Genomic DNA, 17,762 nt, shown 5'->3' on the forward strand with positions numbered 1-17,762 from the left:
AGCAGCCGTTCACTAAGTCATGTCCAGTTGCAGCTACAGGAAGGAAACACAGAGCCACGCTCACTGGAGCAGTGAATAGCAGTTGCCTAAATCGAATTTCATGCAAAAGGAGTCATTCCTTTTCAAGAAATAAACATTCTTATTAAAAGCATTCCATTCTGAGGAGAGGTAATCATTTTTTTTTTGGCGTCATAAATGTAGAAAATGTAAAAAAGAGTAGGTTGACTAGATAGTGGCCCAAAGGCATCTCCTCAAAATGAAACAAGATAGTGTCTCCAGTTAATGCCTTTTCAAATTGTTGGCTTTGGGTGGTGGAAATAGATCCATGTATCAATGGAGGGTTGAAAGCATATCTGTCTAAACTATCTGTTTATCCTTCAAGGAGTAGAGAGTTTTAAACCCAAAAGGAGACGTAGAAGCAGCCTCCAGGCTGTAGGTTTTGAGGTTGGTGTTAGTGTTGACGCCGGCCATGCCAAGTGCTGGCAGCAGCTGGCTCTGGGCTCCTTTCTTTCTTCTTCTTCTGGAAACTTCCATGCTGGATTATAGAGGCAGAAGGGGCCACCCCTGAGCTCACGGAACTGTGCTACTTCAGGGAAGAGTGGGGACGCAGGGGTTACTCTCATCCCTGTGGAGGGCACCACCTCACCCCACCCCAAGACCCACAGGAAAAGAGCTCATGAAACAGACCAAGGGTCTTCAGCATGGTGGCAGAGAAGAGAAATCTGTTCTGAGCTGTTTAAACCAGGACATGTATTTCTCAATAGATCTCGTGGACTGGCCAGAATCCCATACACTTTTTCTCACATTTGTAAATGAAAACCCCTCACCCTGACGCTCACAAAGGAAATCAGAGTCGTCTTCTTCTCCGATCACGGGGCAGGTGCGGGCAGTGAGCCTGAGCTCACCAGGACACACACTTGGCAGCCCGCACCCGGCTGAGTGACTCCGCCCAAGACAAGCCTGATACGTGCCGCCTCCGCGAGCTGTGAATAAAGCCGTCACGTCAGGAGACGATGAAGAAATAGCGTTTTATTTCTTTACAAATTTATAGCCAAGACAATAAATCACTCCATAGAAAAATTTAAAACAAGATACATTATTGTGACCTTCGTAACAGATGGAGTCGTTAGTACAATAGTGAAAACTGCCTGCTGGGATGTCAGGTTGCAGCATTTTGTCAGGCTCGATGAATGAAAAAGAAAGTCCGACTCTGTTAACGGGGCAGCTAACAAGGGTGCCTCACCCTTACACTCAGGTGTGTGTTTGAGCAACCAGAGAGACATACGCAGAGCCAGGTTCCCCCCCAAGTTGAGCTACCTTTTCGGAATACCTGATATAATCCATAGGCTGTTTGTTTGGGGATTTATTCATTTGGATCCTAGTGTACACAAGAACCTTCTTACCTTGATAACTTCAACCCAGATCTTGGCCATCCCCTCTCAAATCCTTAACGGTGCTGTTGTGTGAGTGGTTGTAATTGCATGTCATTCAATGTCCCCTAAAACTCTCACAATGATGCTTGTTGAGTCCCATATCGTTCAGATTAAGTCCGTGGTACACCCACCACCATCCGTCACCTCCACCCAACCTGGCCCGTTCTCCATCCCTGGAAAAGAGGAAGGGTGAAACCAGCCTCAGCTCAGTGTGCTAGCTGCCTCACCTGATATGACTGTCCACTCAGGTTTGTAGGGGCACACAGCTCATCTTTTGAAACTATTTGAACTTTTTTTTTTCCTGTGAAGGGGCATCACAGATAGGTAGATACAAGAGTAGACTGAAGCAGATCGAAATCTTAAGTTAACTGATGTACTTTCACTGTCTTATCTTTGAAGGCAGAATCTTGTTTGTTTTCCCTCCTTAAGTCCTAAGGATGCTCTGAAGACAAATGAGAAAATGTGGCTGATTGCCCAGGAGTGGAAGCCAGCAAGAGGCCCTCTTTAGAGTTCTTATACTAAGAAAGAAAATAAATAGGTTAGTGATGGTGTGGTCATGAACTTACTGCCCTAAAGGTCCTGCCAAGAAGGGCCAGCTGCTCCCTCCGGCTGGACTGGGTCTCGTGGGTGTGAGTGGGCCTGGCCAGCTGAGCTGCACAATTGGTCACCTGTTGGCAGTCACGTGGCCTATGTCTGTTGACAGAATCCTTTGCCTAAGGGTTTCCCTTTCCAGAGGTGGACAGTTTGACCCCCAGTTATTGATGAAAACACCCAGAGAGAACTGTACAGCAAAGGCTCTGCTCTAAGAGGTCCTGATAACTATCACACTGTGTTAGTGTCACATGCTAAGCTAGTCCTAGTTTCACAAGCAGAAGGCTGTCCTACCCCTGAGATGCAGAGAGTTGACAAACAGGAAAGAACAACACAGCTGGGGAAGATGCTGACCGAGAGAAGCTGCTTTTTCACAGCACATACAAAAATCAGTCCCCATTTTTCCCTCCAAGTATTTCAGTGACTAGTAGATTTTCAGAAGTGGAATTGACTCGTCAAATGGTCCATCCATGTACACTGTATTAACTTCAGCTGAGCTTATCAGTTTTCGGAAATTACTTTGCTCTAGTCTGAAGCTAAGCGTTCCAGAAGCAAGAACTGTGATTAGAATAGTGCCAAGGCCAGGGGTAAGTTTAAAGATGAAATGTGAGATCATTTCATGAATTGTGACAAAATTTACAAAATGATATTCTAGGCATAACAGATGAATATCATGGACGTATCAAGTCATTTACTTCTGTTCCCATGTGGAATAATTTTGGAATGTAAAGGAGATACTATTTCAGAAACAACTGAAAACAAGCAAATTCTTCCAATGGTCACCCATGGAGACAAAGCACGAAATACGGTGCTTTCGGAGGGAGTTTCAAGGAAAAGTCAATGCAGTGTCCCAGGTTTTCTTTGCTTGCAGATACACGGCTAGCCACTTATTAAATGGAAGTTGAATGTTGAACATTCCCATGCCTAGACATTTGAAAGAAAGTCTTTAAAATTAGGATAAATACATTTCTAAAAGAAGTTAACACTGTGCCTGGATGAGACCAAGAGGGAGCCACTCTCTGTCACAGACTGAGCCAGAAGGCCCAGCTCCCGTTCTGACGTGACCATCAGACCAGCAGGTCATTCATCAGACCTGAACGTTGTCTAGATTTTGCTCAAGAGCATACAAATCAAGCATGACCTTCAGGAAAGTGAGTCCAGACTAAATAGAAATCTTTTCGGTTAACATAAAACAAAACAAAACAAAATTGTAAACCAACTGTACTTCAATTCAAAAAAAAAAAAAGACTAAATGAAGTCATGCTGTGGGGCTAAGCAAGGACTTCATGAATGCGAGCACAGCTCTTAGGCCATAATCAGCTCTGACCACTCTCTTACCTTCTTGAGGAGGAAGACAAAGGATGTGGAAAGTTTAACTCGGCCATGGGGCAATTGTTGCAGCTAAAATGCGTATAGCAGTTTCTGTGATATGAAATATCATTTAATGCTTAAGGCTTGAGCTACATTGAAATGGCTCCCTTCCCGATTCCTGTTGTGAGGAAATCTGTCTCTTGAGCCACCAACTCAGATTAACTCTTCTTCAATCACTGTGCTTCGTCGGTAAAGGCACTGATGACTGATTCCCGCCCTTCTTCCGATGTATGCTGAACTTACCACGTCTAGAATTTTGTTTAAAAAGGTCAACATACTTTTCTCTACTTCACAGTCTCTTAAGGTGATTTTTGATCAGAACAGTTTAGTGATAATCATCTTTTAGTGAAAGGAAAACACATTTGGAAATAGAAGGGAAAGTCCTTGGCATGCGTTTTTCTTTCAGTTTTAAAGTTGTCTTTACTGTTGTTGTAGATGCACTTTTGCTACGTGAGGGATTTTTTTTTTAGCCCAACAGGTGAAGACATTTAGATTGAGAGAAATTTCTTCTCTTTGTGACACCATTTAATTCATATAGTTGCTTTTCTTTTAAATATATCATTATAAAATTATTTCTCAGCAAACCAAAATGTCTTTAATAACCAAAAAGGAAAATTTTAATTAGTTAAATTAATTAAGTAATTAATTTAAAAGAAGTGGGTAAAGAAATGGAAACGTGGTTGGACTGAAATCTCATAAAAGATGAACATTTGGGGGGATTAGCGCTATTCTTGATTATGGCAGGAAATCCAGAGCATGAGATCTGACAAATCGAATGTACATCATTTTTACACTTTAAAGAGCTTCCCAATATGCAGTCATGTCTCTATTTTAAGGAAATCATGTCAACAAAAAACCAGAATTATAAGCACAATAACTTAGTAGTTATTTTAATTATCAAATGCAGCCCCACTTAATAGAACTTGCTATTCATTTCCTAAAACAAACACAAAGATCACTTTTAAAGCATGATACAATTCAGAAAAAGGGAAAAAGAAAACATCTATTTTTGAACACCTTTGAGGAAGGCCGTCTACAAGAATCCACCACATTCTGCTTTCGTTGACATTTCAACCCGGTTAGGCTGTGGAACATTTGCTCGGGGCTAATTACAACTGTCTAGATCCGTAATGAAGCCTTTCCTGGATAACCTTTGTGAATTACAGTGAGTAAGGCTTGCCTCTGAGTAACCAGCTGTTCAGTAACCTTTTACCTTTGGAAGCTAGGTTATTAGAAGCCTGTTGTCGCTGCCCTGACGATATTCTGTTCTAGGCGGAAACCGTTAGTGAAGTAGTGACAGCAAGTGTTACCCTTTGTGATTTCAGGTTCTTGTCACTGTGGAAAGTGCATCTGTTCCACCGAAGAATGGTATATTTCGGGAGAATTCTGCGACTGTGATGACAGGGACTGTGACAAACATGACGGCCTCATTTGCACAGGTGCAGTACTGACCTACCCTACTTGCTCTAGGTCACAGTTTGCAACAAAGACAAATGACACCCACCACGTACAGCTGGAGATGGTGGGCAGGAGAGCTTTCTGGTAGTCAAGGGCCAACTATTCATGTGCAGTCCCTAAGGAAGGGGAGGGGGGCACCGGGGTAAACGCGCTCACGGGAGTCCCAGGCACAGAAGAGTGCAAAGGAAAGAAGCCAAATTGTATGACTGTCAGGAAACGTCCACAAAGTAACCGCCGCCCTCAACTTATAACATATGCAGTTACAGATTGAAAAGGGAAAATAATTTTCCTGACAGCCGTTTTACTTTGAGCACCATCTAAGGAGTGCTGTGTGATTTTAAACAGGATCCAGGTGCCACTAATTCAAAGACGGTGGATGTGTTGGTTGTTCGCAGGGAGTGGGGTTTGTGTGTGTTGGGCGGTGAAAAAGACTTAGCCGTGTAACAGCTACTGCTGTCCCGAGTTACGGAGTCCTGGTGATCCGTTATGAAATACATCTGCCTGAACAAGTTAAGAGGGGAAAGAGAGACGGCTACGTTTGTTCTCCTCATTTCTAGCTGAAGGTAATAGATGCCTGTCTGGGTCATTCAGCTCAACATTCACTTCCTGCCCGTCCCTCGTACCCAAGGCTCCCCTTCTAGCTGACCCTTCAGCTCACCTCACTCTGTGTCAAGGAACTTGATTTTTTTTTCTTTTTTTGCATTAATTCCTAAATCAGACATAACTTGCCCTCCCCAGGCAAACAGAATTATGACATGGACGCCTACCTGGAGTGACACAGGATGGTCACTATTAGATGCTGCATTGACGGTGGCATCAAGCAGATGCCATTAACCATGTGAAAAGATCAGATTTCCCAGAACTGCTTACTGAGATAACAATAAGATGGCTACAGAATAAGAAAATCTGCAGAGGATGGATGGATGGGATGGTTTAGATTATGAACAGCTGTGGTTTATAATAACATGTTTTAACTTGGTGCTTTTCGATCACAATAATGACTCCCCTGTGAACTTTATTGCAGGGAATGGAATATGTAGCTGTGGAAACTGTGAATGCTGGGACGGATGGAACGGAAATGCCTGTGAAATCTGGCTTGGCACAGAATATCCCTAACAATTACATGGGGGAGAACTGGATTCTTAATTTTCGAGGCCATTAGAGCACATAAATGCGAAGGAAACCATGTATATTCAGCACTAGGACAGCTCAGACAGACTATTGTATGTTTTTCTATTTCTGAATGCCTGAATGAAATCAGGGTACCCATTAAAAATGAGTTAAGCAAATTCTGATGTGAATAACGCCAGAAATAATTTTTCTTCCATAATTTACATCAGTGGTTCTCAACGAGGGCAGCTCTGCCACCCAGAAAACGTTTGGCAATGTCTACAGACAATTTTGATTGTCACACTGGGTGGGGTGGGAGCGTGTGCTATGCACATCTATGTAGTGAGTAGAGGCCAGGATGCCACAAACGTCCTGTGGTGCAAAGGACAGCTCCCCACAACAAAGAAATAGCTGACTTCAGGTGTCACTAGTGCTTGAGTTGAGAAACGCTGAATTAGATGGTTGTTAGAAATACGCATCCCTATACAAAAAAGACCATGTTAGAATCTAAGGAAAAGATACAGCCTCACATAGATTCATTCATCATATTTTGCAGGATTCCACATCTCTCAGCATTTCCATATGGAGACTTGAGGTGTACAAACACACATGAGGTATAATGGGGGATGGGGCAGAAACTACGTCACCAGTGCTTTGGGGGAAAAAAAACCTGGTCATTTTTAGCCATTAAGTCACTTGTCTAGTCCCACTTTAATTCACAAAGAAAGACTCTCTTAAGATGAAGGTATGAAAAATGTACAATTCAACATTTTTAATAAATAGTGACATAAGTTGTTTTATTCTGTGTCAGTACATATTTACCTCCTGATGATTCACCCCCAAGTGAATTGTTATTCAAGGGTATGGTTTTTCTGTGGCTAGAATATTTTTTAAAACTGGGCTGGGGTTATATGTACAAGAAATCTGATTTTTCACTGTTTAAATTACTCCATGGTAACGTGCCTTTTAAAAAGACAACTTACAGTGAGATTATATGATGAGCCTGAGATATACATTCACTTCCCTTAATCAACTCTTGTTTATTAGGAAACATTACTTACTGGGAAAGAAGGGTCATGCAAAGAAGTCAAGAAGAGATGCTATGTAAAATGGCCCCAGTCTCAAAAGCTCAGAAGATTTAAAATCTCCAGAAATGGCTGAAATAGAAATTACAAATATTCACTCAAGAATAGGAACAAAATGTTTATTTTCTTAATGGTGAAATTCTGCTCTGTATGAAATTCACATTGAATTATGAAAATGTACAATAATTCAGACTTCCCTTACATATTTACAGTTAAATCTACTTAAACACATTAATCTAGGCAACCTTTAATTATTTAGAGCTAATAAAAACCCCACTTTTTTTTTTCTAAACGTGATTTACATTTTGTAAAATCTTAGAATAATGTAACAAAATCATTTCCATATTGTTTAAGATGAAAATTTTTACTTGGAAATTTTATTTGATGATGTAACTATTCTAGAGTCATCGTGGCTTGGACTTTTATAAGTCAAATTGCCAAAATAAGGAAAATTATGCATCAGCTGAATTACTTAAAAATGTAATATTGAAAATCATTTAAAAGAAAATTTAAGTGATGCTGATTTTTATAGTACTAATAGTGTTCTCATACTTTGCAAGAGATTTATAAAATTGTCATCTCTATCCTGAGATTAAGGAGTGCAACCATATTAATTGTAGCTCTATTACTGAGTCTGTCAATTGATGAAAATCTGTCAGTTCTTGTAAAATATAAGCAGTCAATAAATAACACAGATTATAGTCTTTCCTCTTCTCCAAACATCTTAAGCCTCAAGCAAACCTATTATAGTTGTTCAGTTGCAATTTTGATGACTTATTTGGTGATGCGCAGATGTAGGAATTCATCACGTTATCTAGCCATCAAAATACAGGGGAGGTTCAGGTTCCCCTGTTGCAGAACTCTGCTTCTTATAAAGGATGAGATAGTAAATATTTAAGACTTCCTGGGTCACATATACATTTCTGTTGAAAATTCTTGTTTGTTCATGTTTAACCGGAAAAAAATAAATACAAACCTCATCTTGAGCTTCTGGGCCGTAAGAAATAGATCGTGAGCTGGGTTTGGCTTGCAGTGGAGCGGTAGCTGGCCAGTCTCTGCACCTGTTGGAACTGCTCTTCGCTCCCTGGCTCGTCACGTAACCCCAGGTGTGTCTTATTTTTCTGATTATTCTCTATATTCATTATCCCTTTTCATTCACAACACTCCAAGAAAAGAGCTGCTCTTTTTATATTTTCACATAAGAAAAATGTCCTCAGCATTTATGTTTTTTTCAGAAAAAGTTTAAATATGGAGAAATTACTATACTATAAAGTTCAAAATGTGACTTGTCCAGATTTTGTGACCAAGCTGAAAATACAGTCAGCTACATTCTGAGGTTTATTTAGCTACAGATTATTGACCCCAAACTGAATTATAGCCTGGCACACCTAAACTCTAATGAATAGTTTTCTTTTAGAACAGTCATATTTTCTTTTTACCTTGTTCTGTCTGCTCTAACGGTTCTTGTGTGTGTTTATGTGTGATTTTGTCTAGCAATGCAAGCATCAATAGCTCTCTGTTAAGAAGTGATTTAATTTACATGTTTAAGTTGGAGAAAAAGAAAACAAATATAGTTATATGTAGACATAAATCCTGCACTTCTTAAATATGATTTTGTACTTGGACTTTTGATTCCATTACTAAGATAGAAACTTTCTCTTTAAAAAAAGGCAGGGCAAGAACAAGTTTGTAATGGGGTGGGGGAATATGCAAATATGTAATAGGCACAGGGATAGTATGGCTTGTTCAAGTTGGTTGGAAGTTACAGTGGGATTGGTGTCAACTGGGAAGGATGCAACAAGTTTGCAGATGGGGTTGACATTAACCCTGCTTGCTTGGCAAACCATCACTGAGGAATTCTTCCATAAGGACTTTTCAGTAAGAAGCTACTAACATCGCGAGACCTAAGAGGAGAATCACTGTATCCCATTGTCTCCCTGGACTCTGAGCTAATCTTGAGTCCTACAGCACATCTTAAGGAATGGCCTCCGCCCCGCAGATGCAAACACAACATGGGGAACTGGACCACATAAAAAAACAAAACAAAACAAAACAAGAAAAAACAAAAGCAAAACATAGCTCAACCTTTATTTGTAGACTCACGATCAAACCTTTGAAACCCTATTCAGTATTCAAGAGAGTCAACAGGCCCTACGTGCCATTGTGTAAGCTAAGGAAGCTTCGCTATGGAATGTATTTTACTCCAAAGTAGCCCAGTTCACACCTGGAGTTTGATGCGCCTACATTTAGTTCAACAGCTTTCCCTGGATATAGTTTTCTTCTGAAACAACATTGAAAATCATCTTTAATTATTGTCAATTCTTTCTAAAATGGCTTTCTTAGTCAATCTGGTCTCTCAAATTTTAATTTTCCCTCTAATATTAGAGAGAAAACTTTAAATGAAGTGATCCATGTCTAACTTAAAAACCATGAATTTTTTTGTCATTTTGTTTTTTTAAAAAAAGAACCGAATCTGATACTGGTCATCCTGAAAACATCCAACTTGCTTTAGTGCCTTAGGCATTCATTAAGCATCTGGCCAGGTGTGACAAAGAAACTCTTCTTATTTTCCAAGAGGCAAACAATTAGGACGGCCCCAGGAGCCTTGTGGGCCCATCCTGGAGTTCCTGAAGCCAACCCCTACCCCAGAACACTCAGATCAAGAGAATATTTAGAGCAAGAATCTCTAAATTCTCCAAGATCTGCAGTGAAATGATGTCAGTTCCAGTTTACTCTTTATATAGGCTGGACCACTTGCATCTTTTCTATAATTTTTACAAGTAAAGTTGTAGCAAAATATTTTAGAAAGCAAACTTATAAGAAATTAAAATGGTGTCACTAGAAATATCAAAACAATGAGCACTCCGGAGCATGGCTGAGGAACGGGTGAAGAAATTAGCTACCGTAACAAATCACTAGAAATAACCCTCCCACAGCATATACGCATGCAAAAGGAATGTGATATTAGAGAGACTCAGTACAACTGACATATGTACATGGAGGTACAAAACACATGGTGGTCTGTAAATACAAATGAATTCCATCAGGTTGACTGTACAGAACATCAACAGAGACAGACTGCACTTACTTAACAACAGCAATTTTTGAGGGGGACAGTGGGGGAGTCTCATCCCGGAAAAATTAGCAAGAGAGGTATCATCAAAGAGCTAAAATTTTCTTTGGCATGGTAAAGGGGGAAATTGAGTTTACCAACTTATTTACATGACACTTCTCTGTATTTGTGGGTGATGCAATGCCATTTTGTTACATAAAGTTGTTCAATGTTTCTGAATATGCCTTCATATAAATATTTTATTCAGTATGTTGTATTTATGAATACAACAAACGATATCAAACACAGAAACTGTACAACGCAGACACACTTTTTGTATGTAGATTGAGTGATACACACCAACGGGTCTTGATAAACAGGTCCTACAACATGCAGTTCATCAGTGCTGTCCTCGTCCTGCAACAAGTCAGACCACACACAGAGGAAATGATCTAACTAAATTACAAATAACAAGGGCCCCTCTTCAGTACGTCTAAACATATATTAGAAGAAAGCATTTTGACATCCATTCATAGGGATAAATGCCCTTAGAGACAACTCATGTAAAAAACAAAACAGAGGTACACATCTACTGAAATCTCAGTCACTTACAAAAATAAATCATGTCATAATTTCAACCAATAAACAAGCTTGCAGGGGAAAAAGAAACCAGCAAGTTGGGCTATTACCAAAAACATATAGGTGGGGTTGTTTGGTTGTGTGTGTGTGTGTGTGCACGTGCACACGCACGCTGGGGTAAGCAGTGTCTGTAAGTCCATTTAATTGGAATTTCAAGTTAAGTTACTCATAGTTTGCCACATGTTATGGAATATAAGTCTTCCCTAAACAATTGCTTAATGCAATGCCTCTAATGTATTTTATCTTATCCTGTTAAGAACAATCGGGTTTAAAAGGTGTAAAGGGAAACTAGGAGTGATCAAAAGAACCCTTTGTTGTATTTGTACGTTAGTAGTATTGACAACAAAGCTACTCAAATGTTACGCTAACTTTTTATTTATTAAAGTAGAATTCTATATGAAAATGAAATAAGCATGAACAGTTAAATTGATACTAAATCTTTAAACAGCTAAGCAGGCCAAAATTTTAAAATGCTGGGCAAGGGCTGTCATGGAGACTCAGAAAAGCGGAGGCAAAATAATTTCCCAGTAGATACAGTGCAGATGGGAGTAAACGGCGACTGGGTCACCCTTCCACGTGGAAATAATGACAAGAGGCCAGTACATGGATCCCGCATAGTTTTCTATAAATTGAGGTTCAGTTTGGTCTCAGTTAACTCTTCTGAGGAGAAAACATTGAAATTTATTAAGTATACACAGAGTTAACAAATATATTTCCAAACAGTTTAGTATGAAACATTTTGAAACTCTTGGTATCCAATACTGCGCATTTTGCAGGGTTTCTTCACTGTGTGGTCAACTATTGCCAGACTGGCCTTCCAGTAGTTAGGGGTCCTCCCTAAGCTCAGCGTTCAGCTATTCAATTCAAAAGGAAGGTAAGAAAGCAAAAGAAAACAACGGCAAAAAACAAAACCAAAACCAAAAACCTTGGATGGACTGAAAACCTGCTGTGTGAACGTGTTGGTTTGCCTTTATTTTTATCGAGAATAATTCAACAGACTGCATTCTGAGATCATGGCAAGGCACCTCTGACTCCGCCTTGGGACCGCGTGGCCCGGGAAGCCGAGTTAGAGGCATGGACCGGTGGAGACAAGTACCTGACTCAGCATGCTGGGCTAAAAAAAATACCTTTTGTTTTCTAATATGTTGAGTTTAAAAACTTGTCGTTAAACACCAAAAATATTAAAGTCTAATTTATAACTACCGTTTGCATTGCTGCTGCAGAAAAGAACACAACAGCGGCCTTGCCCATGCTCTGCTGAGTGAGGGAGGAACGCAGCCACAACCGGGGCGGCATTCAGCGCAGCTCGTTAGAAACGGGAGGGATTCGATCTGAAGTGGATTTAGGTAGCGCAATTCTTGTAGGTTGTAATTACGGATTTTTCTTTTCTTTTTTTTTTTTTCCAAATAATGAGGATTCGTAGATGAAAAATGAACCTTAATCAGGCCTACAAGGCCTACAGAGTTCTTTGGACCCACTTTCCCAAAAACCAGTGGGTCTTGCTCGCTGGGCAAGGCAAATGTTACCATTACCAGTAAGCTTGTGATATGTAGAAAACACACACACACACACAAAGAAACTAGAGGGGGATGTCAAACCCAGATCAGAGAGGGCATCCCGTGACTGCGTTTGACCCCGCTTCTCACCCCGGCCGCGCCGGCCACCACAGCACAGTGTCTGCTTGTGGGTAGGGCGTATATGTGTGTTTAATTGATCGTGTGAGCCGGAGTCAACGCTCCTAATCTTTATAGATGCAATTTGTCATTATAGGTTTAGAAGGCCTTCTGATGCCCTGATCGCTCTCCGAACTAAGCCCACGGCAACCGTCACTATTCAGAGGAACACAATCCCTGCCAAAGGTCACGGACAGTGGAGCCAGCAGCCCTGTAAAAACGGGGAGAAGAGAAATCCAGAACAGCACAGGTTTACAGCATCTAACTAGAAATTACTCCAGAGTATCTGTGTGCTACAAAAATTGAACTTAAACACATGGATTTTGCTGAAACAGGACTCGAAAAGGATAATGGGTAGCTGTCAGCAGGCAAGGTATCGAGTGTACTTGTGAAGTGTGTCATTCACATGAAGTGCCACAGTCACAGAAAAGAGAGTAAAAAGGCATTCCATATCTGGTAGGGCATTCCATGGTCTGAGTTGAGCTGGTTATCCAGGTGTCTTCTGGCTGTGGGGGCGCAACCCGTTGAGATGAGATTTATCTGCTGGCGACCAGGAAGTTCGAGGCAGCGCAGAGCAAGCTTTCGCTTCCCTCCCGCTGCTCCTCGGCCCGGGAGCAGGAATGTCTGGCCAGGACAAATCGCTCAACGGTGCTCGGGGCGAGTGAGTCACAACACCTGTGGGGATCTGGCTATGTCGTCTTACTTTTGTTGACTGGTTTGCCTCCATTCATGATTGCGGACGCGCTTGTGCTTTTACTCGGCGTCACCCCGGCCTTCGGGACCGTTTCTCCCACGTCATGCAAAGATGGTTCTCGGTACATGGCGACTAGTGATGGGAGGAGGGCAGGGAGGCGGGGGAAAGGAGAGGAGCTGGTTAGGTTCACGCCCAGACCCCAGCGGTTCGCCCAGTCCTGTTTGCCCTGCTGTAACCCCGCTGGGAGGGAATTCCTGTCTGAAAGCAGTAAAATGCAGCCCCCAAACAAGCTGTTCCTTGCTTTGCATTCTCTGCTTTGTGCGACCGAAATACGCACAAAGTTTCGTCCAGGACTGAAGGTGTCACTGGGAGCTGTGGCCTCTGTGTGGGATAAGATGTAACACACCCACACGCACGCGCCCCCCACAGGAAGGAGGTGAGAATGGGAAGCGTTTAACCTAATTCTCTTTGTTCAGAGAGAAAAACCCCGACTCCCCTTTCATGGCACACTGATGTCAACACTTGGACCCTCATTCCCACTCGCCTTTTCCAGTCTAAGTATTTTCACTCCTAGGTCATTCAATCATTTTTCTCTCAAGCAGTGCAAAAACAACGTAATCAACACGACTGCCATCTCCAAAGCCACACAGAACAGTGAGAGAGGACTCGCTTTCCTTCAGCCAGAGCCTTCAGGAGCTCAGATTTCCACTCTTGCAATCATGCAGAGACCCTTACATAACTGAAGGCAAGTGGGGGGTGTTTTATACTTTATGCCTTATTTTCAGATTTAATATTAAAAAATCCGAAATTGATGTCACATAAGGCAGAGGTGCAGATGGCAAGAGGGAAGTGGGAATGACGTCTGAGGGAGTTCTGAGGAGTTGCTTGAGTTGTATCTGGGGACATAATTAATCACCATACTTGATGTGGCTTTTTAGAAAATGATTCTAGGGAACACTGGGGAAGGGAATTTCAGGGGACTGAGGCTAGGGGAAAACTAGCTGCGTTAAAATCATCTGCCATCAGAAATATAAGTGAATTAGAGCTACTCAATCTCCTTTTTAGGCATTTGAAAGCTTATGATATTTTATGAAGACACCTTCTGTTTAGCTAGCAGGAAGCACCATATGTGTTCTGCACGTTTAAGGCGGTAGGATTTGACCATTTGCAAATGCATCACGTGATTTCTCAGCAGCACGCACACTTGAAAGTGCACGTGTACTGGGGCCGACAGTAAGTGACTCGCGAGTAGTGAAAGGGATTCATCCATATCCTTGAGGTTCTTTCCAACCCCTCACTCCCACTAGTCGTTCAGTTAGGAGAAAACAGCCTCACACTGTTACCCCTGAGTGTCTAAGACGTGAAGTTGTGTTAAGAAATACAAATGCCCAGAGCATCAGTAATCAATCAAGAATCAAATTTGCCTTAACACATCCAATGATGGAATTTACATCCTGTATGAGTTTGGAAACTTCAAAATTAATTTTCCTCTACCAATTACACTATGTGATAACCTCTGTCTTTATACTACCCCCTTAACTGTTTTTAGAGTGCTTCTGTCTACTAATTACTTGAAATAACTTTCTCTTCTTCACATATACATAAACACACAGACACACAACAGTTCAGTATATGCTTAAAATAGAGAGTTATATTGTTCCACCACATCTTTAGAGTCTCAGCCTCCTCTCTGGAAATCTGATCAAAGGAAATGTGAAGGCTTCAGTGTTTTTAGGTAAACGTAAAAGAACGAAGAACCACATTTGAATTTACTAAACAATTATGCAGTCTGGAAGGGAGCTATCTAACATCAACAAGTTCTTTAAAGACCAACTATTAACTCTTCATTTCCTGTAATTATGCTAAGTCACAAGCAGGATAACAGCAAAGTGAAAAAATACTTTAAAAATCCGTAATATTCAAAACTTGGTTTTTCTTATACATCTATTGTCACAGTTGCAGATTTGTAATGTCATTACAGAGTCAACATTTTTTAATTAATTAAAATTATTTAGGGGCTAGAGAGGTTGGGGCAGTGAGGAGCTGAACCATTAGAATGAGTAGAGAGGGAGTTTTTCTGGTATTTTTAAATTAATGGAATATATATATCTGCGTGTGTGTGTATATATATATATAGAGAGAGAGAGAGAGAGTGAGAGACAGAGAGAGAGAGAGAGAGAGAACATACACACATATACATATATACAGTAAAGCGTACAGATCTTAAATGCACAATTTAAGTAGGTACCTGTGGGATCACCAAGCAGATCAAGATAAAGAGCATTTCCACAATCCCATGAAGGTTCTTTGTGGCCATGGTAAGGTCATCAATGTGAAAAATAAATGTGTAAGAGATCTGATAGGAACGATGCATCCATGACACTCACCTTCCAATGGCTTGGGTAGAAAATGGGCTGCTGGTTTGGTTTTCTTTACTCTGTTTCCTTTCATAACTTGCCCTTCCTTATTCAATCCCAAAAACCAGGCTCTACCAGATTCCTGTTGTCTGTACAGCATAGATGAGTAGATTACATAATAGTTTTCAAAAACAGATTCTTTGAACTTGCATTCAGGGGTAAAAAGTTCCTGTGGAGAGAAAAGGAAGAAATGAAAGAGGGAAGAATGCGAGATTCCAGGTGCCTCCTCTTCATTCTTCCAGAAACTTGCCAACCACGGCCGACGAGTCAGCCCTTGGGCAGGGATGACCAGAAGGACCTCTTCCTGCAGGCGCTAATTGTCCATTCACTTCTATCAGTGTACAATGAATAGAGAAGACAGGGCTACTTTGGGGAATAGATATATATATATATATGTCCAAATGTATGGATGTCTTTTAATTAGAAAATAGAAGACACGCGCAAACTCAAAATAGTTTCACTTGAACAGAATACAATTCAACCAGGGTATAACCAGAAACAGCACAATAAAGTAGCCTCCTCTGTCCACAATAAACTGAACAAAAATTAAATACACATTTAAGCTATTTGCTAACCTATTTACAGTATTTCCAAAGGAATGATTGTGTGAAACCTTAGGAGTTGCCAGTTGTTCACTGGCTCACTGATATTCCAGGGTGATACATTGTACCTACAAAGAGACCAACTGATACCTCAGACTAGCATCATGACAATCAGCTGGCACACAAACTAGACCCTGGAGCTGAGGCCCAGTGTCATGTTAGCTGCTCAGAGTGACAGGAGCCAAAAATAACGACCGAAGTCCATGGTTTGGGGCCCTCCCTGGAACTCTTGAAGAGAAACATCAACAGCTGGCTTGACTAAAACCCACCCAGCATTTCTGGAAAGAGTACCGTGAGTTAAACACTATGATTCTCGATGCCATGAACTGTACTGATGGATGAATAACACACAGCTTGCTACTTTACGATTATCACTAATAACACAAAAACTGGTGGATGAGTTTTGCATACTTCTAAAATTTAACTCACAAAGGCATTTCTGATAGAGCTCTATTACAAATAATTAAAAAAACCAACCTTCCTAGGTACAGACCATGAAAATCACTTAACTGGTTTTTGTGGCTATTCTAAATATGCTCAACACAGCTATTCCATATTTAAGAAATACTGACGTCAAACAGAACTTTATTGTCATTGCTTTAAAAAATATCACATACTTAAAAATTTTTTCACCTTAATAGATATTTATGACTGCAGAAAACAGTAACTCTCATTTTTCTTTTAAAAAGTTATTTTCTATATACATTCTGAAAAACACATCCTTTAGGGTCTAAAAAATAAAATTTCTTAAGAGTTAAAGTTATGCTAACCATAATAGAGAATGTGACATTATTGCCTGTGGAAATGTTCTTTCGATATTTCCCATGAGAGTGTCAATTATCAAATAGTGTCTCTTGCAGGAGACAATTCATTGAGTGTCCCATAACTTTAATTCACTGAAAGCTAATTGTTTTCCAAAGGGAAAAGGTTTTGTTAATTGCAGAATCTTTTCCTGACAAAGATGGTAGCTAGGTGATTAATCTGATGAGATTAACATAGCCAAAAGACAGGGTGAGCCCCCTCCCAAGGGGGTTTATGTAGACCTTCATTTCTTCCAGATGATGCTACCTCAGGTTTGACTAAGATGCCATCCTAATAAATGTTCTGGTCTTCCACTAATTCTGTTTCTCCAAATATCCTCCGATCAGTTCTCTCACTAATAAATGATGGTCTCGGTGAGTCAGTCTCCAGGCCATGCCTCAGAGAAGAGACTGATAAAAGGGTTCATGTTCACACATTTGTGTGGTGAGAAGAAGAAAATGGAAAGCTGTAAATCTGGCTTGTGCTCAAAAGACTAATAAATATAACATATTGGCTGAACAGTACCTTCTAGAACAAACAGATCAGACTTTGGCAGGTCATTCGTCTTTGTATTGAGATAGGCCAAGGCATCCAAGCGTATTATTTACTGGTTAAAACCTGTCCTGGAACCAACTGGGACTGGGTTTGGGAAAAGCTGACCCAGTAGGTCGCTCAGGGCAGAGAAGCTGGTCCTGCCTGCTAGGATTTCTGGTCTCTGCCCAGAGTTTACCTTTACCTTATTAAGAGGATCACAGACCTTACTCTCAAGACAGGAAGGCCTCCAGCTTTGGGAATGCAGGTTCCCAGGGGAGTCAGCCTTTCCTTATGTCCGTCTG

The 17,762-nt window shown here is 40.8% G+C and overlaps 2 protein-coding genes across 6 annotated transcripts in view; one reads left to right on the top strand and one right to left on the bottom strand.

Annotated features, from left to right (window-relative positions):
* ITGBL1 (integrin subunit beta like 1) overlaps positions 1-6,763 on the top strand; it is a 161,472-nt gene extending 154,709 nt beyond the window's left edge. Inside the window, exons 10-11 of the mRNA XM_074378488.1 lie at positions 4,721-4,834; positions 5,878-6,763. Coding sequence (XP_074234589.1) covers positions 4,721-4,834; positions 5,878-5,969 — 206 coding nt within the window. The 3' untranslated portion in view covers positions 5,970-6,763. The remainder of the gene's footprint in view (positions 1-4,720; positions 4,835-5,877) is intronic.
* Positions 6,764-9,117: 2,354 nt separating this feature from the next.
* Positions 9,118-17,762, bottom strand: part of FGF14 (fibroblast growth factor 14) — a 534,936-nt gene continuing 526,291 nt past the window's right edge. For all 5 annotated transcript variants that reach the window (XM_010958013.3, XM_074378490.1, XM_074378489.1 and 2 more), the window contains 2 exons: positions 15,494-15,692; positions 9,118-13,238 (listed from right to left, as the gene is read on the bottom strand). In XM_010958013.3, coding sequence (XP_010956315.1) covers positions 13,102-13,238; positions 15,494-15,692 — 336 coding nt within the window. In that variant the 3' untranslated portion in view covers positions 9,118-13,101. The remainder of the gene's footprint in view (positions 13,239-15,493; positions 15,693-17,762) is intronic.

Source organism: Camelus bactrianus, chromosome 14 (genome assembly GCF_048773025.1).
Source record: "Camelus bactrianus isolate YW-2024 breed Bactrian camel chromosome 14, ASM4877302v1, whole genome shotgun sequence".
In the NCBI taxonomy this organism is placed as follows: Eukaryota; Metazoa; Chordata; class Mammalia; order Artiodactyla; family Camelidae; genus Camelus; species Camelus bactrianus.